Source organism: Bufo bufo, chromosome 3, assembly GCF_905171765.1.
Source record: "Bufo bufo chromosome 3, aBufBuf1.1, whole genome shotgun sequence".
NCBI classification, from domain to species: Eukaryota; Metazoa; Chordata; class Amphibia; order Anura; family Bufonidae; genus Bufo; species Bufo bufo.
Window position 1 is genome coordinate 339299529 of NC_053391.1, and position 26448 is coordinate 339325976.

Here is a 26448-nt window from a genome sequence, read left to right on the forward strand (position 1 = left end):
CTCTGCTATCAGATCAGCAGCCTTTACCTTGCCCTGTGATGTCATTGGTCACATGGTCTTTGTGCAGCTCACTCCCATTCAAGTGAATGGGACTGAGCTGCAATACCAAGCACAGACGCTTTACTATGTACAATACTGTGCTCAATACACGGTGAAGAGGCTGCGGCGCTCGTCTGAGTGATGCAGCCCTGCAAATAGCAGATAGGATAGAGATATTTAACTCCCAGAAAACCCTTTAAGGTAAGAGTGCAGATAGCCTTAATGGTTTACAGTCTTTATGTGGCCACAGCAATCAGTCTTCAGCATGGAATAGGGGGACAGTCTCTATACAAAAAATGACCTCATGAAGAATGAAATTGGGTTTCTAAAGAGCCTTTTTGTATCCATATAAAAGTCATCAGTATGTCTTTTTCTTTATTTTTAATGTAGAAGGAAATGTTTTAGTCCAGTCTTGGGTAAATAAAAATTCTGGATGAATAATTCATTTTTCTGCTGAATTTTTTTTCTTGATGCTGAAGACGAAGCCACATTAATAATCCTAAAAAAAATAAAAAATAAAAAATTTAATGAATTAAGAAAATGAATCATCTTCTCATAAACCTGCACTCAAAGAAAGCAGTATAAATACAGCGTGTGCATATATAAAGGCAAACCTATAGATAAAGAAAATTATCCAATAGATTTGGGCAGTTATTTTCCTGTTATTTACTTAAAGGGTTTGTCCAGGCTAGATATTGATCACCTATCCTCAAGATAGGTCATGAAGTTCAGATGGGCTGAGGACTGATTCACTGTTTAAAGGGGCCGCGGTACTCCTGCAAGCACCAAGTCTTCTTCAAGGTTTACCTCCACACCGTCTCCAATGTTGTGGCGATGCAGTGTAATTACAGCTTCCTCCTCCATTTATTTGAAAAGGGCAAATGGCTGTAATTTCACTACAATGGAGACATTGTGCAAGTAAATGTTGAAGAGGATGCAGCTTTCCTATAAGCGCTTCTGCACGATCTGATATTGAGGATCTATCCTGAGGACAGGTCATCCATATCTGTAGCCTGCACAACCCCTTTAAAAGGAGCTGGAGTGGTATTTTGTTTTACACATTTTCAGGACTTAATAAATGGATACCCTTAATATTTTTTTTGGTTAGTAGGATCTCTAGCTTTCTTGACCCTTTAGGGACCAGGTACTTTGGGCATTTCTATTTTATTCATCGTCACTAGGGATGAGCGAATCAACTTCGGATGAAACATCAGAAGTAGATTCACATAAAACTTCACTAGAATACTGTATGGAGCGAGCGCTCCGTACTGTTTAATTAATTTCTACTGTTAAAAACCTTTTACCGAACTCTGTTTTGGTTCCAAGTGGTGCCTTGTAACCGAACCAGAGTTCATTAAAAGTTTTTTTTACAGAAGAAATGAATTTCTGAAGTGAATACCCAAAGTCTCGCGAGACTTTGCGAAGTAATAACTTCGGCTCATCAGAGCCAATACATTCTAATACTGTACTAAGTTTTATGCCAATCAACTTCGGATGTTTTATCCAAAGTCGATTCGCTCATCCCTAATCCCCACAAAAGCCATAACTTTTTCATTTTTCCCCTCAACACAGCATGAAAGTTGTATTTTAATGGCACCATATTGGGGCGAGGCTTGGGGTGGGGGGGGGGGGGAAGCAGCAATTCCATAATAGTTTTTGGGGTTTTGTTTTTGTAGCGTTCACCTTGTGAGATATGGAATGTGATAGTGTTATAGTTTGGGTTGTTACAAATGTGACTATCAATTGCCTTTTCATTTTCTCTTACAAATGTACTGTAGTGAACAGGAGCAAAGCTACAGTAAGGCTACTTTCACACTAGCGTTAATATTTTCCGGTATTGAGATCCGTCATAGGGTCTCAATACTGGAAAAAAACGCTTCCGTTTTGTCCCCATTCATTGTCAATGGGGACAAAGCGTAACTGAACAGAACGGAATGCTCCAAAATGCATTCTGTTCCGTTCTCATACCGGAGAGCATGCTTCGGTTTGCTTTCCATCCTGGACGGATCCATCATGACCCACAATGTAAGTCAATGGGGACGGATCCATTTTCTGACACAATAGAAAACAAATCCGGCCCCCATTGACTTTCAATGGCGTTCATGACGGATCCGTCTTTGGTATGTTAAAGATAATACAACCGGATCCATTCATAACGGATGCAGATGGTTGTATTATCAGTAACGGAGGAGTGTTGAAGAGCCCTGCCGGATCCAGCAAAAACACTAGTGTGAAAGTAGCCTTACTTGGCCACAGCACAGAAAATGGAGCTTTGCTTCTGGAAATGTACTCTGTGCTAGTGCCGGCTATGAACAGATGACTGGTAGAAGTGCTAGGTGCTGAACCCCCTACGATCTAAGGCTACTTTCACACTTGCGTTTTTCTTTTCCGGCACCGAGTTCCGTCCTAGGGGCTCAATACCAGAAAAGAACTGATCAGTTTTATCCCCATGCATTCTGAATGGAGAGTAATCCGTTCAGGATGTCTTCAGTTCAGTCTTTTTGACTGATCAGGCAAAAGATAAAACCGCAGCATGTTACGGTTTTATCTGCGGCCAAAAAAACTGAACACTTGCTTGAATTTTTTTTCCATAGGAATGTATTCGTACCAGATCCAGCATTCAAAATACCAGAATGCCGGATCCGTCCTTCCGGTTTGCGCATGTGCAGACCGAAAAAAAGGTGAAAAAATAAATGCCGGATCCGTTTTGCCAGATGACACTGGAAAGACGGATACGGCATTTCAATAAATTTTTCTGACTGATCAGGCATTTTTACAAATGCCATCACTTTGCCGGATCACTCTGCCGCAAGTGTGAAAGTAGCCCAATACTGATGACTTATCCTAAGGATAAATCATCAATATCCATAACCTGGAAAACCCCATAAAAAATTCATATAATAGGCAAATCCATGCAAAGAATTGCGAAGTTCTCATAAAGTGGTAAAACAAACAAACGCTGATATAACATTCAATACCTACAGATCTGGGCTTTTTGTTTAGCTTGAGGTCAATCCTACAGCAAAGAAAACAAAAAAACAGAAAGAAAATAAGTAAGAGACATTGCTTATTAATAAAATAAAAAATAAAATAAAAATATGTCCATTCTGAATTACGTATTAACAAGGGCCATGAGGTTTTAACTATTTATCAAGATGTCATGTGTAAATTTTGCTAGCACAGTTTTATGGAACACAAAAAAAACTGAACAAAAAATGTAAAAGGTAAAAACAAAAGTGAATCTAATATCCTGTTATCATAAAGGGACAGCCACAAAACATAGCTTTACTTAATGTTTTCAAGCAGGCCCTTGAAAGCCTGTACGTTACTTCTAGAGACCCTATAAAGCCACTTACACATGAACAAGGAAGCGCAGGCGTCACTCTGTGCTTGATCGGGAGATATTGAGACTGAAAATAGAGTAAATGGTCTTCAACATACAGCAAATATAGAATTAAAAAGTCAGACTGGCAGATTTCACGAGGGAATGAAATATACTTGAAGTTACTTTTGTGACTGTGTCCCATGATGTATTGTAAAGTCAATCTAAGGGTGCGGAATTACTTCTTAAAAATTACCAAAAATGTTTGTATAAAAATCGGAACCAGACCTTTTAAACCATTCAGAAGGTGGGAGTTTAATTAGTGACTCAGTTAAACCCACATACAGGTTTCCAGTTCACCAATTTTCAAGTTGATGAGCAGATTATATAATCTAGGGGGAACACATCGACAATCGTTGGATTCTCCAGCAGAAGAAAGTGTTATGAATGGGATTTGAAGTGTGCACATCCATACTGCAGTTTTTTGGCGTGTCCAATGTATGCAACAGTGATGTTAACGTAGCTTGCAGTAAGCAGATATTAATGAAATGTATTGGCTTTCCTCTTAGGTTTTTTAACGTTTTATTGTTTCTTGATTGTGAAGACCCTACTGGAATGATTGGACTAATGTTTAAAGAGCAAATCCAGTTACATGGTTTTATGATATGTCGTGGATTCATGAAAGGTCACATACAGTCAGATCTTGTATCTCCATCCATTTCAAGAATGATGGGGTGCTATGGAGAGCTTAAAGGGGTCTTCTGGTTCTTTACAACTGATGGCCTGTCCTTAGGATACATCTGATCAATATCAGACTGGTGGTGGTCCGAATCTCAGCAAACCCGCCATCTGAAGGTTTAACATTCCCTTAAATGGGTCACAGATGCAATGCCCTTTAAAGTGGTGTACTGCAGCGTAAAAACTTTAAAGGGCATGTCTGCCTTAGACAACCCTGTTATAGCATTTGAATGGAAGACACCCCTCTATTAGCCAGCATGGACGGCCGATACAAAGAGTCTCTTTCTTCCAATAACACATCCTAAAAAGGGCAGAGTGTGATGTGCCATAGCCTAACCCAAGGTCTATAATTGAAGTGCCTAATAGAGGGATTTAAAGAGCACCTGTCAGCAGTTGGAAAAAAATAATATATATATATATAATAATTCAATGTGGCAACGCCATTAGATTTGTGTTCTCCAAAGACCGGAAGATTGTCTTTAATATTAAAATCCCATGGCATCCAGTAAATTATGTGTTAGGTAGTAAAATAGGAATAAGACTCCCCAAAGACAATAGGTCGTGGCTCTTAAAGGCATATTGTTGGCCTGTAGGTCCATATTGCTGAACTGGAAGTCTGTTTACCCTCCTGTGGTGAAGCTTCGGGAACGCCAAATGGATAGCCTGTTATATGTTGACAGGATTGCAGATATAAATGGCGGTAATGTGAGGGATGTTACTAATTATTTGGAATACTAGAGCACACCCTCTTTTTTAATCTACGGTTGAATGTGTAGTAGTGGGAGCCAGGGATTAGGTAGTGGGCATTATAGTGTGGAAACATTGTTGTGATTTCTTTATTGTTAAAATAAGAAATAAAAAAGGTTTAAAAATTAAGCACTTCCCTTTATTATTTTCAGGGGGGAAAACTGCACATAGACTGCCTTGTGGCAAACCGCTGCCCTATTTACATATAGAGCATGAAGGGGGCCGTATCTTGGGAACAGGGCGACTAGAGACATAAAAGAAACATAGAAGTGGCGGGAAATAAGGGAAACGCCCGATTTAATTTTTCAAACTGTTGACAGGTCCTCTTTAAAACCCTCTTTTAGACACTCTTCAGATATAGACATATACACAAAGTGCAGGGCAGCCCACAAAGCCAGATAATTGGAAGAGAGGGACAAGAATGGTGGCTGTCAGTTACATCTGCAGAAGCCACCTTACCGTTTGAAGACGGGCCCGATACAATTTTGGTAAAAAATGTGTGCAAAGAGCTTCTAATTGTTACCGTATGTAGTAAGTATAGCAGTAATGCAATTTTGTATACGGTAATCCATGCTTCCAGTGTTTGAATGTGTATTTGTGCATATAGCATGTTGCTGCATATAGTGTTTGCTAGTGGTAGCATGTACCTACACTATTTCATACTGTTTGGAGGTGCTGGTCTGTTATTTTTTGCGGTGTCAGGTTTCTAGTAATAAATCTCTGTGCAGTGCTCTAAGACAGGGTTTCTTCTCTAAGGACTCCCTAGTCAACGAAACTCTAACCAAGTGCCCACAAAACAATGACCAGTCATAATTTTGAATATCATATCACTCGATGCTGTGGTTTCTATTAGTAACCGATGCCACAGCCTTGACTGAAGTCAGAATTATTGCCTTCTGTCATCACATCGCTAGCCACCTTGATAATAGGTGCAGGGACTTGCAGGACTGCATGTCTCCAAAGTTTAGAAGTGAGGGACACACACTATATGGCTCTACAGTATTATGGGGTCATTTATCAAACTGGTGTAAAGTGGAACTGGCTTAGTTGCCCATAGCAACAAATCAGATTCCACCTTTCATTTTTGACAGCCCCTGGAGGTGGAGTCTGAATGGTTGCTATGGGCAACTAAGCCAGTTCTACTTTACACCAGTTTGATATATGACCCCATTAATCTTTTTCTGTTCCAAAATTCACCGAAGAAAGTGTCAGCCTCTATTACAGTGCCAGCCATAGGGTCACATAAAAAAGCCAGTCTGTAACCATACACCTATAACAGAGTGTGCATCATACAGTGCCCCAATAATAGAGCAGTGCCAGCCTGGAACAGTACAGGAGACATCCTCAACCGTTTCCCTCGAGACCGTGAGAGACAGGAAGAAGTCTGTGGCAAAAGCATAAACGGGGGCTTCACACTTACCCACTAAATCTGTGCCACTTTATAGCCTAGGGTCGTATAGCCTTTTAGGCCTATTCACACAGCGTGTTTTGATATCACCATTTGGCATAAATTCAATACAAAAAGCTGCGGTTTATAGTCAAGATCGCACTAAGAGCGGACCACAGCCACCTGATGAGCAGTGCTGTTTCCCATTGAAAACAATGGGGGGTGGACCCCGTGTGGCCGACACTGGTTTTTTGGCACGGAATCCATGCCAAATTTCCCATTTCAAAAGATGCCATGTGAATGGGCCTTGTTCTGGAAACCAGTGGAGTTCCAAGGTCACATTGACTGTATACGAATTGTTATAGTGGATATTGCAGCTACTATGGAACTATTACTTCATTATGTGTACGTTTGGTGTTTTTAAAGTGCAAATACTCAGTACTAACATGAATGAAAAAATATGGCATAAAAGACTGGCCAGTTTATGTTTCCCAGACTCCATAAATCAATTCTAAAGCGACATTCAAGCATGCATGTAAAGACAGTACAAGCCAATGATGAACATACAGTTGTATGATCTGAACAGATGTACAGACACAAGAATCGCACTTACTCGAAGTCATAATCATACATGCCAGATGGACTGGGGGAAGCATTAAGGAGAAAAGAAAGCAATAGGGATTAATGCACCGATTAGTGGAATTGTGTGATTAGCACAACACAGAATGCTAATCTGAAGAAAAATGAATCAAATGTGCTGGATTAGGAGAAAGCAGAACGGAAGGCATAAAGTCCATGGACACATTGCGAGCAAAACATGGCTGAAGGTTAAGGCTTTTTCCTAAAGAAAAGTAAAAGTCAGTAGTATTGTTTGTAAGTGAAGACAGCCATTACAGAAAATGATCTAGCAGGTTCCTTTCTGATACACTGATTCCATAATCATCAAAACAGCTCATTTATGAAAAAAAAGGGGCTTAAAAACAGCAAGGAACCTGTCAGAAAACGCCTCTCTAGCCCTCGGGCTGCACCACAGGCTGATTATACATTTGCCATTAAACAAAACCCGTCAACTATCCTGAAGGTCTGTTTCATTAACGGGGTTGTACCACCTCAGCAAATGGCATTTATCATGTAGAGAAAGTTAATACAAGACACTTACTAATGTATTATTGTCCATATTGCTGCCTCTGCTGGCTGGCTTCATTTTTCCATCACATTATACACTGCTTGTTTCCATGGTTACGACCATACATCCGAGGTGGCCATGCTTGCACACTACTTGTGCTCCCATGGTCCCTGTCACCAGAGAGGTTAGCACTTTTTCCTATTGTGTGTAAACACGACCACCACTTCTGGATTGCTGGGTGGTCGTACCCATGGAAACAAGCAGTGTATAATGTGATGGAAAAATTAATTAAGCCAGTAAAGGAGACAATATGGATAATAACAGTACATTAGTAAGTGCCTTGTATTAACTTCCTCTACATGATACAGTAAATGCCATTTGCTGAAGAAACCCCTTTAAAGAGGACCTTTCACCACTCCCGACATACATGTTTTAATAGCTTCATGCATTCCCCGTGTAATAACATTTCTGGGGCATCTATTCTTATGTCTCTATGTTGTGCCATTCCTTTATTATTTCTACTAGAAGTTATGGATGAATTTGCAGTAAGGGTACAGAGGGGCGAATAGGCCGTTTTTATTTATTTTTTCCCCGTTACGCTATTTGCCGTATGCCATTAATATTATATTTTAATTGTATGGGCATTTTCGCACGCAGTGATGCCCATTATTTTAAGGAAAGGGGGGTGATTTGAACTTATTATTTTTTTTATATTTGTAAAAACTTTTTTTTAAGTCACCTTGGGTGACAATAACTGGCAATCATTAAATTGCCTATTGTGTTCAATGATGGCTATATAGCCATCATTGAGCACTTTATTTGCAATATAACTATACAATGCTGCCACCTAGTGTATCGGTACCGGGCTATTTCAGCAATGGAAGGGCTCATGCACACTACCGTATGTATTTTGCGGTCCGCAAAAACGCATCAGCAAAAAATACGGATGTCAGTGTGCATTCTGTGGAACAGCTGGCCTCTAATAGAACAGTCCAATCCGTGTCCGTAATGCAGACAATAATAGGACATGTTTTTTTTTTTGCTGAATGGACATATGTAAACAGAATGCACACGGAGTACCTTCCTTTTTTTTGGGGGGGACCCATTGAAATAAATGGCTTCACATTTCGCAAAAAAAAACGGAACTGACACGGAAAGAAAATACGTTTGTGTGCATGAGCCATAACAGGTTCCCCGATCTCATCCGGGGAACGTTGTTACCGGAGAGGAAGCGCGCGGCTTCCGCTTCCGGACTGCTCAAATGCTGTGGTCACATTTGACCACGGCATCTGAAGGGCAAATTGTATGCGATCAGCCTTATGGCATTAAGAAACTATGCTTCAAAATTGTAATTTCCTGGGGAATGCAAATATCTACTAAAACAGACACCAGGAGAGTGGACAGGTCCTCTTTAAAAGGGTCCTGTCATCGTGAAAATGCAGTGTAATCTGCAGGCAGCATGTTATAGAGCAGAAGGAGCTGAGCAGATTGATATATAGTTATATGAGAAAAGATTAAGCAAAAATTTTTATTTATTCATTAAAATCTTTTCTCTGAGCTCACTAGCCCAAGTGGGTGGTCCTATCTGTGAACTACCGCTATGTATACACATTTAGGCCCCATGCCATTTGTGAATGTCCAAAAATACAGATGCAGTCTATGTGCATTCCACATTTTCTTGCGGAACTGTTAACTTCAATGGGTCCGTGGTCTCCACTTTGCGTATTGCAAGTATAGGACATGTTCTTTGCGGAGCGGACACACGGATGCGGAAAGCACATGTTCATGTACATGAGCCTTATACAGGGTAAGTTATACTGAATCTTCTCTCATAAAAACTCTATATCAATCTGCTCAGCTTCTCCTGCTCTATAACATGCTGCCTGCAGATAGTACAGCAGTTATAGTGACAGGTTCCCTTTATTCACACGTTTGTGCCCATTTTGCAGACTCAGACTGTTTTATATCCGCAGCTGTCTGAATTCAGGATATGTCTTAGTGTTTTCTTACCATGTATTTTTTGAACCTGCAAAAAAATGCATGACTTTTTTTGACAAAATTTTTATGACCCATATCTATGGCAGCCCTTGGTTTTGTCCAGGGGTACAGGAGAGTTTGAGAACCAGTGCTTTAGTTAACACTTGAACATGCAACAGTATGACAAATATGCCCCCCACTATTTTCAGCAAATAACCATAATCAACTCGGATATCAAATAACCTGTATTATACAAAGGGCTTCACATTTTTATGTAAGGCTGGGATTCCAAGTTCAGGTCTTTGGAAGCAGTTTTTGAGGCAAAGGCCAGGAACAGAATGCAGAGAGGACACATAAAGGAGAGGCTGAGGCTGCTACTTTTTTTTAATCCACTCTGGTCTTCGGCTTTAAAAACGGCATAAAAACCTGAATGGGTAAACCCCGGTATAGCCTAGGTATATCTTATTCACTGTATAATAAAAACTTAAAGGGGTTATCCGAGTTAACTTAACCTTATCTTTATGGCTTTATTTCTCCTATACCTTAGTTTTCCTAAATCACTTGCTGTACCTATCTTGTGCCGTTTCTCTGCTACACTAAACAGTCATGTGACCGCCCACGTCATCAGCTGTGACGTTCCGTTGACATGGAGCTCTCTGCTTGTCGGAGTGACTAAGCCATGTCAACGGAACGTCATCAGCCTTGGCCACGCCCCCACCTCTCTGCATTACAGTCCGTGCGGCTGTGAGTTGATCGCGCATGCGCGATCCTCACTTGTGCCGCGGCTACCTCCAACTTTCTAACTGCGGCTAATAGCTCAACCCCTCCCACAAATATAACAGATCAACCCCTCCCACAAATATTCATGAGGGAGAGATGAGTCATTGTTGTTACTGCTGCATGTAAACACACCAATAACAGAACCTGGAAAAGGTGTAAGGATCGTTCTTTTTTCAAAAAATCAAGCTTGACTAATGTATATGTATATCCTGATTAATTTTGTTAGGTTTTATTTTTTTTCCCATAACTCGGATAACCCCTTTAAGCAATTTTCTCATTTTGATGCCATTTTATTTTTGCTTTCAGAGAAAAGGAAAGATTCCAGCTTACATCCACAGACTGATCGCATCCCGTAGACACTGGCGTGGAACTCATTTGTCTTGAGCCTTGCGCTTTTGTGAGTTTAAAGGGATTCTGTCATCCGGATTTTAGCCTCAGATCTTTTCACATCACCACATCAGTCTCCTCGATTTAGTTTAAAATATACTAGTCTTATCCCCATATGTCTTGTCATTTAGGCTAAAAATCGCTTTTATTCATATGCAAATTACCTCTCTAAGGGTACTTTCACACTAGCGGCAAGGAACTCTGGCAGGCTGTTCCGGCGGGTGAACAGCCCATCGGATCCGTGCTGCCGCTAGTGCATGCGTGCCCCCGGACTACTGCTCCGGCCCCATCGACTATAATGGGGGCAGGCCAGAGTTCCGGCAGCAGCACGGCAAACATGCCGAGAGGCGTCCGGCATAAAACTACGATATGCAGGCGTGCACTAGCGGCAGCACTGATCCGACAGGCTGTACACCCGCCGTAAACTAGTCTAAGGAGCTGTCCCTCTGGCTGTTGGAGCCCAGCCACCCCATTATCTCGGAGCCCAGCACCGCCCCGCTGTTAATTATTCACTCCTCTCCTCACTGACTTTCTAGTGCGCTGTAATCTCACGCATGCGCCCTGGATCCACTCGTCCGGGCCTGCACTGTCTCCTGGCAGCAGCGAAGTGCGCAGACAGCTAGCGCATGCACGCTTGGTTCAGTGAGGCTGCTGCCAGTACACCACGTGGGCCTAGACTAGTGGATCCAGGGCGCATGTGCGAGATTACAGCGCACTAGAAAAAAAAATTAAAAAGTCAGCGAGGAGAGGAGTGAATAATTAACAGCGGGGCAGTGCTGGGCTCCATCGGCCAGAGGGACAGCCCCTTGGGCTTCCTTACAGAGGTAATTTGCATATGAATAAAAGTGATTTTTAGCCTAAATGACAAAACATATGGGGGTAAGACTAGTATATTTTAAACTAAAATCGAGGAGACTGATGTGAAAAGCTCTGTAGCTGAAATCCAGATGACAGAATCCCTTTAACACATCCAGGACAGGATTTCAGCCTCTGGATGTAATCAAGAATAAACAGGTAAATGGTGACAGAAGGTAGTAGAGAAGATGAGAGTTGTATCCCTTGCATTAAACTTTGAACATTTTATTTGCCTAAAACTGTAACCTCTTTTAAAGGAATTTTCTGGAAACTACCGTAAACTACTGATGACCTATCTACAGGATAGGTCATCAATATCAGAAAGTTGGGGGTCTGACAGCTGGCACCCTGGCAATTAGCTGTTTGAAGAGGCCAAAGGGCACCAGTGTGCGCTGCAGCCTCCTCGCTGCTTACCAAGCACAGCGCCATCCATTGTGTAGAGGCTGTGCTTGATATTGCTGCTCAGGCCCATTCATTTGAAAGAGACCGAGTTGTGCCTAGGCCATATAACCGATGAACGTGACATTACAGGTCTAGGAAGAAGCTGAGGAGCAGTTCGACCGCTACTGATCAGATTTTGATGACCTATCCTGAGGATAGGCCATCATTACTAAACCTCCAGGAAACCCCTTTACACAATGAGGTTATCTAAGACAATATGTTTTCGTAAAAGGCTGTGGCATGTATTAAAGGGGTTCTCCAGGACTTGGGATAAGTCTTCATTGTTTGTCCCATGGAGGTCTGAACTCCAGAATCCTCTCTGATCAGCACAGTAAAAAAAGTCCCTTTTATGATTCACAAAGGGGCAGGATCATGTTTCTGGTACTGCAGTCAGATTAAACATTGGCTGGTTATCCTACAGACAGGTCATCAATGTAAAGGCTATGGACTAGAATTTCCTAATCAATATAAAGAGCTTTTTTTCAGGGGTAATTTGAGAAAAGCACACAAAGGTATATCTGGGATAGGGAGTATGTGACCTACTGGGCACCAGGAATAGAGGTGGTCACAGACATACTTATTCAGTTAAGAACATCTAAGAACACTGCATAGAAAGCCTTGTTTTCTTAATGATAAGGAGGGCTAAAAAATGTGTGCCACTGGACTACCCTCAAGCAACCAATGAATGCCACCATCATATATTGGATTTTATATCAAGCCCGCATTCCAAAACCCAGGACCCTTAGAATAGTCTTTCTCCAAGCTTATATAAAAAGCCAAACAATGAAAGTGTATAAGTCTGGGTCTCACTCCCCTTTTTCTAAAATTCACATCCCCACCTATCGCTTGGTTGAACTTGATGGACTTATGTCTATTTTTCAATCATACGTTAACTATGTAACCTTTTTACACTGAATTGCTTTGGTTTTGGAGCAACACACTTTCCAGTTTACAGTCCTAAGGGATTCCACATTTAATTAGATTGCAGGAGAAAGTAATGATGTCAATAAAACAGACCTGACGCTTATACAGGGATATTCCCATAGGGATACCCATGTAATATCCACAGGATAGTTGTGGGTCTACTGCTGTGACCTTCACCTCATCTCGCGGTCATAGTGAATGCAGAGGCGGTCACGCATGCATGACTCTCTCCATTCACTTCTATGGGAGTACCCAAAACAGCCGACTAGACTTTATAAAATGGCCCTAACTACTACCTGGCACCTTGAAGAAATAAGGAGACTTTTGTATTACTTACCAGTAAAGTCTCTTTCTCGCTCTTCCTTGGGGGACACAGGAAACCATGGGTATAGCTCTGCTCCCTAGGAGGCGTGACACTAAGTGAAAGCTGTAAGCCCCTCCTCCATCAGCTATACCCTTCAGCCTGGAGAAGAGACTGCCAGTTGCGTGTCCAAGTAGTGAAAGATAACCACCAACCGGAAAAGAACTGTCGAGCCCCAACGGGGGCAACCAAGCCGGAACCACAACTGTAACCCAAATGAAGGGCGGGTGCTGTGTCCCCCAAGGAAGAGCGAGAAAGAGACTTTACTGGTAAGTAATACAAAAGTCTCCTTTTCTCGCCCATATTCCTTGGGGGACACAGGAAACCATGGGACGTTCCAGAGCAGTCCCAGAAGGGAGGGACCAGAACAAACTCAACCAACACCAGAGGCATCAATCAACTGCCGCCTGCAACACCAGACGGCCTAAAGCAGCGTCAGCCGACGCATGAGTATGCACCCTGTAGAACTTGGTGAAGGTGTGCAAGGAGGACCAAGTGGCCGCCTTGCAAATCTGCTCCGTAGAAGCCCGATTCCTCTGAGCCCAGGAAGCCCCGACCGCTCTAGTGGAGTGAGCGGTAACACCAAGGGGCGGAACCTTGCCCTTGGCGAGATAAGCCTCAGTAACAGCCATCTTGACAAAACGGGCGATAGTAACTTTGGATGCCGCCATCCCTCTGCGCGACCCCTCCGGGACCACAAAGAGCGAGTCAGTATGCCTGAAAGAGCTGGTTACTTCCAGGTAAATCTTGAGCGCCCTGACAACGTCCAGGCGATGAAGCTTCCTCTCCCGCGGGTGGGAAGGGGAAGGACACAAAGAGGGGAGAACGATGTCCTCGTTCAGATGAAAGGCGGAGACCACCTTAGGAAGGAAGGAAGGGGCCGGACGAAGAACCACCTTGTCCTGGTGGAACACTAGGAAAGGTTCCAGACAGGAGAGTGCAGCCAATTCGGACACCCTCCGAAGAGAGGTGACGGCTACAAGGAAAATAACCTTGCAGGACAGAAGTCGCAAGGAAACCGTCCGCAGAGGCTCGAAAGGGGAAGCCTGGAGCGCTGAGAGAACCAGGTTCAGGTCCCAGGGCGGTACCGGAGGGCGGTACGGGGGAACCGCGTGAGCCACGCCCTGAAGGAAGGTCTTGACAGGACCAAGGGGGGCCAGTGGGCGCTGAAACAAAATGGACAGCGCAGACACCTGACCCTTCAAAGAACTAAGGCCCAGACCTTGGGCCAGTCCGCTCTGCAGGAAGGACAAAACGGTGGGGAGAGAAAAGCGGAGCGGAGGAATCCCCAGATCGGCACAGAACCCCAAAAAGGTCCTCCAGGTCCTATAATAGATCCTAGAAGAGGACGGCTTACGGGCGCGGATCATGGTGCGGACGACGTCCGCAGAAAAACCCCTACGTGTCAGGACGGTGGTCTCAACAACCACGCCGTCAAACGTAGGGACCCTAAACGCGGGTGGAAGATCGGTCCCTGAGAGAGAAGATCTTCCCTGGCGGGCAGCGGCCAGGGCGCGTCTGCCAGGAGCAGCATGAGGTCGGCATACCAAGACCGGCGGGGCCAGTCCGGAGCGACCAGAATCACCGAGACGCCTTCCGCCGCGATCTTCCGAAGGACCTTGGGCAGGAGAGGGATGGGAGGGAATATGTATGGGCGCGCGAAGCCTCGCCAAGGAAGAACGAGGGCATCGGCTCCGCAAGCTCCCGGATCCCTGGCCCTGGACAGATAGGCGGGGACCTTGTGATTGAATTTTGAGGCCATGAGGTCCACGTCCGGTATGCCCCAACGAAGGCAAATGGCCTCGAATACCTCCGGGTGAAGAGACCACTCGCCGGGGTCGACGGTGGTGCGACTGAGGAAGTCCGCCGCCCAATTGTCCACCCCTGGAATAAAAATTGCAGATAGGGCCGGGACGTGGGCTTCCGCCCAGCGGAGAATGCTGGTGACCTCCCGCATTGCTGCAGCGCTGCGAGTGCCCCCCTGGTGGTTTATGTACGCCACAGCCGTGGCGTTGTCCGATTGTACACGAACTGGATGACCCTTCAGCAGATGAGTCCAGTGTCGTAGAGACAGAAGGGCCGCTCTCAGCTCCAGGACATTGATCGAGAGTTTGGACTCCGATGGAGACCAAATGCCCTGGACGGATCAGGGAGGAAACACGCCTCCCCAGCCCAAGAGACTGGCATCGGTTGTAACCGCCAACCAGTTGAGTGGCAGAAAGGACCTGCCCAGAAGAGGGGACTGTAACCACCAGCGGAGAGATGACCGCACCGGAGGCGATAGATGGAAGGGATGATCCAGAGACTCCGGCGATTTGTCCCAGGAGGAGAGGATCGCCCGTTGGAGAGGGCGGGAGTGAAACTGCGCAAATGGGATCGCCTCGAAGCAGGCAACCATCTGCCCCAAGACCCGCATGCAGAAGCGGAAGGACGGTCGACGGTGGAGAAGGAGACCCCGAACCGCCCCACGGAGGACCAGACGTTTTTCCGAGGGAAGACGTACCTCCGCCGCTCCTGTGTCTAAAAGCATTCCCAGGAAGACTAGTTGTCTGGAGGGGGGAAGGGAGGACTTGGGGAAGTTGATGACCCAACCGAACCTCGCCAGAGTCTCTAGAGTGAGATCCACGCTGGCAACCGCTTGAGAAAGGGACGGAGCCTTGATGAGGATATCGTCCAAGTACGGTAGCAGAAAAACACCCCTGGAACGGAGTAAGGCCAAAACCGGGGCCAGGACCTTGGTGAACACCCGGGGGGCTGTTGCCAGCCCAAAGGGAAGGGCGACAAATTGGAAGTGGAGGTCCCCCACGGCGAATCGGAGGAAGCGATGGTGACACCGGGCTACCGGAACATGGAGGTAGGCATCCTGTATATCGATGGAAGACATGAAATCTCCCTGCTCCAGGGAAGCCACCGCGGAACGGAGGGACTCCATCCGAAACCGTCGAAGGAGGAGAAAACGGTTGAGCTTTTTGAGGTCCAAAATGGGCCGCACCGAACCTCCCTTCTTGGGAACTACAAAGAGGTTCGAGTAGAACCCTTGGAACCTTTCCTCTAGAGGAACGGGGGTAATCACCCCCCTGTCCAGTAAGGCTTGAACAGCCGCGGAGAACGCAGCCGCGCTTTTCGGGTCCCGCGGCGGGCGGGAGCGAAAGAACCGATCTGGAGGGAAGGATGCAAATTCGATTTTGTATCCGGAGGACACAATTTCGAGGGCCCAGGCGTCGGAGACGTGAGCCATCCAGATGTCCCTGAAAAGGAGGAGCCGGCCCCCCACCCGGGTAGGTGGGGGCGCGCCTTCAGGCAGAGGACTGCTTTGCTGCGGGTGTGCGGGCAGCCTGCGGCTTGCGCCAGGAGGGCTGCGCCCGAAAAAACGGCTTCCTACGCTTATCCTGGGGAGGAGCCGAAGCGGCAGCTGTGGTGGGAGCCCCAGAGGCCCTGCGGGAGGACCGAAAACGAGACGCACCAGGGCGTCCGCGGGGGGCGCCCCTGGCTTGGGGTTGAGGAAGATGGGTGCTTTTACCACCCGTGGCCTCCGAAATAAGTTCGTCTAGGCGGACCCCGAAAAGGCGGGAACCCGCAAACTGTAGCCCCGCCAAGGAACGTTTGGAGGCAGCGTCCGCTTTCCAAACCTTCAGCCAGAGCTCCCTCCTGACGGAAACTGCCAGGGCGGAGGAGCGTGCAATAAGGGCTCCCGCATCAAGGGAGGCCTCACAAACAAAATTCCCGGCCCTAATAATAAGCTAGGCCAAGGAACGTAGGTCCTGGATGGGGACGTCCGAGTCCAACTCCTGTTCCAGCTGCGCACCCCAAGCAGAGATTGCTTTCCCTGCCCAAGCAGAGGCAAAAACCGGTCTGAGAGCAGAACCGGAGGCAGCAAAAATGCCCTTGGAAAGGGTCTCCATGCGACGGTCCTCCGCTGACTGAAGAGAGGACCCGTCGGGAACAGGGATGGCCGTGTTCTTTGACAGCCGGGCCACAGGGGGGTCCACCTTGGGTGGGGAAGACCATGTGGCCACGACATCGGCTGGAAAAGGATAACAAATGTCTAGCTTCTTGGGGTTGACAAAACGGGCGTCCGGGCGAGCCCAAGCCTTAGACACCACAGAGGAGAAATCAGAGTGGATTGGAAAGACTTTTGAGGCCTGCCTGGGTCTGATAAAGGAGACGCTAGCTGCGTCAGAGCTAGGGGGGTCATCCTGCACCTTAAAGGTGTCACGAATATCAGAGATGAGTTGACCCATCGCTGAGGCTAGCTTGGACGGCAGGGCCGAGTCCATTTCCAAATCTGAAACCGCCAATTCACCTTCAGAGAGCGAATCCTTTGGAAAGGAGAGGCCCGTCTGGGTGCGCACGCGTGGCGGGGAGAGTGAGGCCTCAGAGGAGGAGGCTCGCTCTACTCTAATACGCTTCTGAGAGTGCCTAGCTCGGGAGGGGTCACTAAGAGGGAGTGAACACGCTGCAGCGGCAGAAGCAGTGGACCCGGAGGGCGCGACAGTCAGAGAGGCGTCCTGCGGGGTAGGTGGCCTGTCTATTAGGCGGCCCACGACATGAGTGAGGCTTTCCACGGCCTGGGACAGGGATCTAGCCCAGTCAGGCGGGTCAGAGGAAGCAGGGAGCGACACAGCGGGCGACTGAGGCTGCGGTGGAGCTCGGCATGCAGTACAGTGCGGATCAGACTGCCCCCGGGGAAAGGGTTCCCTACAAGCAGTACAGGCATGGTACCAAGGCTTGGCGGCTGCAGAAGGGTCTGACATGGTGGAAAAGAGATGTTGCACTTAAAGTGGGAGACCCCAAAGAAAAGTGGTGGCACGGAGGGGGTTAACAGTCCTACCAGACCCGGATGATGCAAGCGGCAGCGGTAAGGAGAACAGACTGAGGAGGCTGTGGAGGAGAGGCAGCAGCACGGAGATGAATGGCTTCAGGATCGCACGGCAGAGAGGATTCCACGCAGCACTGAGAAGTGGAGCCCGATGAAACCGGAAGTAGTGGAGCGCATGTAGGAAGCTCCGCCCCCCCTCTGCCGCGCTGAAGAAGAAGCAGAGCCGCTGCCAAGGACTTGCCCAGATAAACTCCCCTGCCCGGTAACGTCCCGATATGCCCGGGGGGGGGGGGGGGGGGGCAGGCGATGTAGCAGTGGCCATGTAGCAGTGGCCATGTAGCAGTGGCCATGGGGGATGTAGCAGCGGCCATGGGGGATGTAGCAGCGGTGGGAGGGAGGAAGGGGAGGCTGGAGCAGCCACTCTCACCATACGCTGTCTTCGCCCTCAGTCCATCCAGCGGGGGTCGCCCCTTCAGCTCCTGGCACCGCAGTGGCAGGAAGCCGGGGGAGGGACTTGGCGTGCGGGCGACCCTGAGCTGGCGGGACGCAGGGGAGCGAGGCTGCCCTGGTCCACCTTGTCTTCTGTGGGGGAGGCGGCAGTGCGGAATTACCGGCACTGGCGCAACTCAACCCCGGGAGAAACAGAGGGGTCTAATGCGCCTCTGTTGTCCCTGTAGGTAGAAAAAAATCGAATTAAAAACAACAAATAACGCAAAAAATAAAAAATTCATAGGAAAACAACCCTGCATAAGCAGGGGGTGTCTTGCCTCCTTGGACACTAAGCAAAAACTGGCAGTCTCTTCTCCAGGCTGAAGGGTATAGCTGATGGAGGAGGGGCTTACAGCTTTCACTTAGTGTCACGCCTCCTAGGGAGCAGAGCTATACCCATGGTTTCCTGTGTCCCCCAAGGAATATGGGCGAGAAAAGAATATTGGGGTTGGAGCTCCCATTCTCCAGGCAAGTGCTCTAAATGATTTGTTAACGATATGAAATACTACACTGCCTGTTCAAAAAAAAAAAGTCGGCACCTGGATTTAACTAAGCAAATAGTTATGAGCCTCCTATTGGATAATACTGCATGGGCGATTATCTTTCAGCTGGCAACAAGTTATTTAACTGGTGCAATGAGTTGCCACTCATTTCTTAAACAACCATGTGAAAGACACATCTCATGGTCGTGGAAAAGATGTTTGAGAAGGGTTAAATCACTGGCATGCATCAAGCTGAGAAAACATCTAAGAAGATTGCAGAAACTACTAAAATTGGGTTAAGAACTGTCCAACGCATTGTTAAAAACTGGAAGGATAGTGGGGACCATCGTATTCTAGGAAGAAATGTCGGGAAAAAAATCCTGAATGATTGTATAAGAAAAAAAAAAAAAAACAGTAGAACTCAGGGCTATGTTTAATAGTGAAAGTAAGAGCATTGCCACATGCACAATGCGAAGGGAACTCAAGGGATTGGGACTGAACAGCTGTGTAGCCGTAAGAAAACCACTAATCAGCGAGGCAAACCAGAAAAAAAGGTTTCAATTTGCTAGGGAGCATAAAGATTGGACTCTGGAGCAATGGAAGAAGGTCATGTGGTCTGATGAGTCCAGATTTACCCTGTTTCAGAGTGATGGACGCATCAGGGTAAGAAGAGAGGAAGATGAAGTGATGCACCCATCATGCCTAGTGCCTACTGTACAAGCCTGTGGGGGCAGTGCTATGATCTGGGGTTGGTCAGGTCTAGGTTCAGCAACAGTATGTGCTCCAAGAATGAGGTCAGCTGACTACCTGAACATACTGAATGACCAGGTTATTCCATCAATGGATTTTTTCTTCCCTGATGGCACGGGCATATTCCAAGATGGCAATGCCAGGATTCATCGGGCTCAAATTGTGAAAGAGTGGTTCAGGGTGCATGAGACATCATTTTCACACATGGATTGGCCGCCCCAGAGTCCAGACCTTAACCCCATTGAGAATCTTTGGGATGTGCTGGAGAAGGCTTTGCGCAGCAGTCAGACTCTACCATCATCAATGCAAGATCTTGGTGAAAAATTAATGCAACACTGGATGGAAATAAATCTTGTGACATTGCAGAAGCTTATCGAAACACTGCCACAGTGAATGTGTGCTGTAATCAAAGCAAAAGGCTTTTTTTTTGGTGGCAACTTTTTTTGGACAGGCAGTGTATTTTATACACCTTCATAACAATCATCTGTAAAGTGATCAAAAAAAAAAAAAAAAAGCATAATCCCTAAATTCCTTTCAAAAGTAAAAAAAAAAAAACACAAGTTCTTTTACATTTGAGCATGAAAGTAACAAAGATTTGGCCAACCTGTGCCTATTTTTATTCTTGCGTTTCTTATGACTGCTATGATGTCCTCCGGAGTTGGTCGATGAGGCTGCTTTCTGAGGCTTGACACCCGACAGGGAGCCATCTAGATCTTCTGCATCGTCTTGGCTGGGCTCATTTTCCTGATTCTGAAAGTCTGGAGAGTTGTCACTTTCTGTTCCACTACCTGGTTCTCCTGCAATACAATACTGCAAGTGAGAAACTCCAACTGTGGCCTCTCTAGAGCTGGGCGATCAAAGACACCTACACAAATACCTCTACTTTAACCTCGTAAAAAAAAAATATTTTTTTTACATTTAGGTCTATTTTTTTATTATTATGTATTTTGTACATGCATTTAAAAAAAAAATGCCATGTAAAAAATAAAATCTATGGTGGGGGGATTTATTTAAAAAAAAAAAAAAACTGGCTTAGTTGCCCATAGCAACCAATCAGATTCCACCTTTCATTTTCCAAGGGAGGTGGAATCTCACTGGTTGCTATGGGCAACTAAGCCAGTTTTCCTTTCCCCCACTTTTGATAGATCTCACCCTATATGTGTAGTGATAGTCATATGTTCTAAAAGACTTAGGGTGCATTCACACGACCGTATGTATTTTGCAGTCCGCAGAATGTGAATCTGCAAAAAATACAGATGATGTCTGTGTGATATCCGTGCTGCATACGTTATTTTGTGGATCCATCATAACAATGCCTAATATCTTGTCTGTTCTATCCTTTTTGCAGGACTGCGGAGCAGACATACAGATATGGACCGCACCATGGAGCGCTGTCCACATTTTTTGCGGACCCATTGAAATCCAATTCGCAAAAATGTGAATCTGATGAGGACCAAAAATACGGTTGTGTGAATGAGGCCTTACAGCCAACTACTGGAAATGTTTCTTTGCTGTAAAAATTGCCTGTCATGTCACATGACATGTCGCTGTATAGTCCCAGCCTTATGGAGGTCGGGAGAGAAACAAATGAGACGGTAATCAGAAGCTCAAGACCGGCAGAGTCAGCATAAACCAGTAACAGATCCCCCTACCAAAAATGCTGAGTTACTTTTTTAGGGTACATTCACACAACAGTGCCGTGTTTGGGGTCCCCAAATTGCGGATCCGCAAAACACAGATACCGACCATGTACGTTCCACAGGGTCGGAGCTATATAGAAGATGCCCATTCTTGTCCGCGGACAAGAAAAGGACATGCTCTATATTTTTTGCGGGGCCGCGGAATGGAACTATGAATGCGGACACCACACTGTGTGTTGTCCCTTTCGCGACCCCATTGTATTGAATGGGTCCGCACCTGTTCTGCAAAATTGCGGAATGGATGCGGACCCATTTATACGGTCATGTGAACGAGCCCTTTAACTGATCCTGTACTGAATAGCTCCAGCGCATGCTGATGAGCCGGATATTCATGAGCTCCTGACTCTCTTTGCCCCCTGCTGCTGATTTCAGCTCAGTGGCAGGTGGGCAGGGAGAGCTGGGAGCTCATGAATATTAGGACTCATCGGCATGTCCTGGAGCCGTTAGGACTTAGAGCAGCATAATAAAACCGGTGACAGATTTCATATGTCATTCACAAGCTGCGTAAAAAAAGCTGCAGTGAAATCCAGGCAGAAAATCGACAAGCAGTTCAAATCTGCAACAAAATCCACAAGAAAAACACATGTAATCCATATGGAATTTGCTGGGGATCTGTTAACAACCCGTGTGGAGGTGGAAGAAGCTTTTCCAAAAAAGATGCTATAAACCTAAAGAGACTGTAGACCAACTCACGTTTATCAATCATTTGGTCTTGTACTCCAGCCAACGCGCTCACTGCCTAAAACGTGAATAAAAGACAAAAAGAGATTTTACTTTTGCGCACAACATATTTTAAGGACATTCCGGCTATGAGTGCATTACTGCATTGTTATTCGTCTATTCAATCCTCAGGGGATCGAGTTCTTCATAATACAATCCATGTGCAGCTAAACCGAATAGCCTATAAAATGACCACATTAACATCTCGACCACAATGCTAGCGGAGAAAACTAAGACTTACTCACCGCTGCTGAAGTGACTGAAGATTTGCTGAACAGTCTTTCTGCTTCTTTGAATTTTCTATTCCTTCTATCATTTTTACTGTTTGAGTTCCTAAGGAAACAATACAGCATTAGTAAAAAGATGTATTGCTGCATTTTTTTGACTTTCCATAATTAAATGGGAGAAGGGAGGAGAAGATAAATTAACAAAAAAATCGATACTCTCCCTTCTCTTCCTGAGGCTTCCAGTGCCGAGCTCCAAACCTAACTGCTGCTGCAATCCGTGCACCCAGGGCACCGCTACAGCCAATCACTGGCCTCAGCAGTACACAGCATATTATTGCTGAGGCCAGTAATTGGCTGTAGCGGCGACCTGGGTGCACGGATTGCAGCCAGGAAAACAAACAGAAGTGGGGAGGTCTGGAGCCCAGCACAAGAAAAAGCAGGGGAGAAAAGGGAGGGAGTCTCGTTCCCGACGTGTCCTGTTATTGGCTACCCCCCCTCTTTTCGTCGGATGTTTTCATCCACATGACAGGGAAATGCAGCAGCAGCTGTGCTGGCATTAGGAGCAACATGGGTGCTGGGGAGCAACGCAAGTACAACCTCTGTGAGGAACCCGGGCATATGGGGTGGCGTTATAGGTCTTGGATAACCCCTTTAATGGCCTATGATGAATTGGTCACCGATTCAATGTGCTGCGCTCTAAAGGTTGGATCCTCACTGTAGCAGCATGGTCTGTACGTTTTCCTCGCTGAACTCTATTCACTTTAAATCCAGCAATATATTATATATACGGCTCACAGATGCATCGCTATAGCTAAGCAGGCTATCTCCTTGCATTTTTGCCACACCGAGTTGCGATGGGCCAGAGGGGTGAGGGAACTGGTCGATAAGGGCATCACTTTTTTGATTTGGGGCGGGGAGGTTATTTCAGGAGGATGAGTAGCACTTTTTAATTTTTTTTTAATTTTTTTTTAAGCCCCTGTAAGCAATATAGAAAAAAATATTAACCTCTTATGGCCATAAGACTGTGGAAGAACTGCAAGACTGCCTGAATCTACGAGCGTCGCTGTGTGGTAGAATAGGCAAGGGAATAAAATTCATCTGTAACAAGACAAGTGCTGGATCATGTTTCTCTCACAGAATCACGGAGTAAACGCCTCAGTGTAAAATCGGAAGCACAATGAGGTACAGTAGTGCGCCGTAGAATACTATGGTCATCGTAATCAGGGTACAACTTGATACAACCACAGGCAAGTTTTCAGTCCGCTTTTTTCAGAGCACAGGTAAGCAGTAGACAAAGTAGTGGCCACAGCACTTGTCCAGATGGCTTTTAGGGGTGCGCATCCCACGGGCTATCTCCCTCCACCTGGGGATCTTGGTATACACTTTTGAATGTATTGGAGACAGCACGCCAGTGAAGTTTTTTAGAAAATTGCTTATTTTATTAATTTATTTTAACACCAGTGGTACATAATCGACATCAGTGCAATGTTTCGGGCCCTTTTGTGGGTGCCCTTCTTCAGGCTGGCCAGACACCATTACAGCCTGAAGAAGGGCACCCATAAAAGGGCCTGAGACGTTGCACTGGTGTCGATTATGTACCACTGGTGTTGAAATAAATTTATAAAATAAGCAATTTTCGAAAATACTTCACTGGCGTGCTGTCTCCAATACATTCAAAACAGAAAAGCAGTAGAAATATGTGATGCTATAAGTCAGGGATCAGCAACCTTCGGCACTCCAGCTGCTGTGAAACCACAACTCCCATCATGCACACGTACTTGGCTGTTCTAGTAACCCCCAAAGTAGTGAAAGGAGGATTCTGTGAGTTATAGTTTCAGAACAGCTGGAGCGCAGGGGGTTGCGGATCCCTGCTACAAGTGCATGTGAATACGACCCAAGGGTAAAGACTTACTTTTGGTTTGTTAAGTAACGGTCCCAACCCCTGATAATATTTCCATACATCTGCGTATCTTCCAGGTAACTTCCTTCGAACGCATAGATCTGGCGTTCCAGATTTGCCAGCGTTTCCTAATAAAACAGAGTGAGGAAAGGTTACTGCGGCCCATAAAAGCATCTCTACTAAGTTAAAGGGGTTGTCCCATGAATTATATTCTACATTTTACGATCCAGCACCGGGATCTGAATACTTTTGTAATTGCATGCAATTAAAAATGCATTATAGCTACCGAGTTAGGGCTCTTTCACACGAGTGGATCCCGTGCGTGTCATCCGCTGCGTGAAAGAGCCAAACCCCGCTCCGGACAGCAGAGACACGGATCAGTAACATGATTGATAATGCTTCGTGCCTCTCTGTGATCTTTTTACTACAAAATTACAGTGACAACTTTATCTCACTGTGATTTTGTAGTAAAGAGATCACAGAGAGGCACAGAGCATTATCAATCATGTTAATGCTCTGTGTCTCTGCTGTCCGGAACGGGGCTTGGCTGTCTTTCACGCAGTGGATTACCTGCACGGCATCCACTCGTGTGAAAGAGCCCCTATTCAATGAAATCCGATTGGCTGGGGGCCAGCACCCCGATGAGCAACTGTTCAGTGTAACTTTGTTGCCGGAAGTTGGCACTGGAGCTACACAGCACCATCAACATTGTATTACACCACTGTTCCCATTGAAGTCAATGGTTGGCGCTCTCCACTACAACGTTCATGGTTCCCTGGAGCTCCAGCGCCAGCTTGATAGGTCATCAATATTAAATCTCTTTAAAGGCGTTGACCCATCTCAGCCTTTCACTATAGAGATGGGAATAATCACAGTAATCACCCGCCAGGGTTGGACGGACTTACGAATACATCCACGTGACCGGCGATCTGCTGTTTCATAATTCCCGTAGCAATGAAAGGGAGTTACGGAAACTGCTTAATGTGGGAGGGGGTTATTAAAAGAGAATCCTGGAGAACCCCTTAACGGGACACTAAATAATAACCTGCTCAAGAAACGTAGTCCTTTCTTCATGGACATCTGCTGCAGAAAGCACCTCACAGATAACCTATTTCTCCCTGCTTCTCCATCTTCAGCCGGAGAACACTGTGCGCTAGCATGAGCTCACAGACAAGCAGGCGGCTTTGTTTGGGGCAGTAGCCGTCGCTCATCCTCATACTGTGGAGGTGACCATGCATGTAAATGCAGCCCTCACCTCCACTAACAAACAGGCCATTGTCACAAAGGAACGCTTCCTTCCCCACAATCGTCTGCTCAGTGACGCACAGCACACGTCCCTGGCAGTGGGCACCATTTATCAAACTGTCTTAGTTGCCCATAGAAACCAATTAGAGGTCACGTTTCATTTTTTCGGAACAAATTACAAAATGAAAGGTAAACTCTGATTGGTTGCTTTAGGCAACTGAGACCGTTTTGATAAATGGAGGCCCAGTATGTGTACGCTCATGGCCCCGATACTGTACGCCCCTCAGCTTTCCTAGAGACAGATACACAAGGAGAACTCAGTGGATTAGGTTTATTTACAGGAAACACATATACTGTATAATCAGCCGCCATACTACCCCACAGCAATGATGTCAACTGCCCTATGTTCAACCAATCAAATTCCACCTTTCATTTTCCAAAGGACCTCTATTAAATGAAAGAAAAAATCTGATTGGTTACTGCTGGCAACTAAGCCAGTTCTACTTTATTAGGTGAAAGCAGCCCTGTCAGTGAAGCGGCTGCTGAACTCCGGGCCATGTAGTGACTAAGCTCGGCGCCATTAACCCTGCGTTTCTTTTTCCCGCCATTGCCGCTACCCTATCCTACAGTACGTACAGTCCAGCCCTGAGCCCGGCCACTGCGCACAATGCAGCGCGAAGGGGGCGGAGACCTCGGCTACGTAACATCTCCCCTATGCGCTTATCGATTAACGCAGAGGGCAATTCACGCACCGAGGATACGTCACCGCACACACACATGGTCAGCCCAGCTACGCTATTTGCGTAACTGTACGGTGAAAACGTATGGTATGATAACGATATGAAGGAGAGACGTAACGGGCGGTTGTGTGTGATATAGAGAAAGAGAGGTGGTCGGTTTTACCGCTAGCTCCTGTTTCCGCTTCACTAGCTCGGCTAGTTCCCGGCGCGTATCTGGGATCTGAGGCGCTGTGGCCTTGTTATGCATCGCCATGATGGAGTGCGAGGAAGGAGGGAGGGACAAGGGGAGGCG

At 46.2% G+C, this 26448-nt stretch overlaps 1 protein-coding gene across 3 annotated transcripts; it reads right to left on the reverse strand.

Moving 5' to 3' along the window:
• Positions 1 to 401: 401 nt before the first annotated feature.
• Positions 402 to 26448, reverse strand: MEAF6 (MYST/Esa1 associated factor 6). 3 transcript variants are annotated; one of them, XR_005777569.1, is made up of 8 exons: positions 26320 to 26448; positions 24184 to 24299; positions 22290 to 22377; positions 22018 to 22063; positions 20229 to 20421; positions 3396 to 3449; positions 3022 to 3055; positions 432 to 538 (listed from the first exon to the last, which is right to left on the reverse strand). XR_005777569.1 is itself a non-coding variant. In XM_040424429.1 (7 exons), exons 1-7 carry the CDS (start codon positions 26407 to 26409, stop codon positions 530 to 532), a joined length of 576 nt encoding a protein of 191 aa, XP_040280363.1. In that variant the 5' UTR covers positions 26410 to 26448; the 3' UTR covers positions 402 to 529. The 3 variants fall into 3 exon arrangements, 2 of the variants coding, with proteins under 2 accessions (XP_040280363.1, XP_040280362.1); XM_040424429.1 differs by lacking the exon at positions 3396 to 3449 and having other exon boundaries at positions 402 to 538; XM_040424428.1 differs by lacking the exon at positions 3396 to 3449 and having other exon boundaries at positions 402 to 538; positions 3018 to 3055.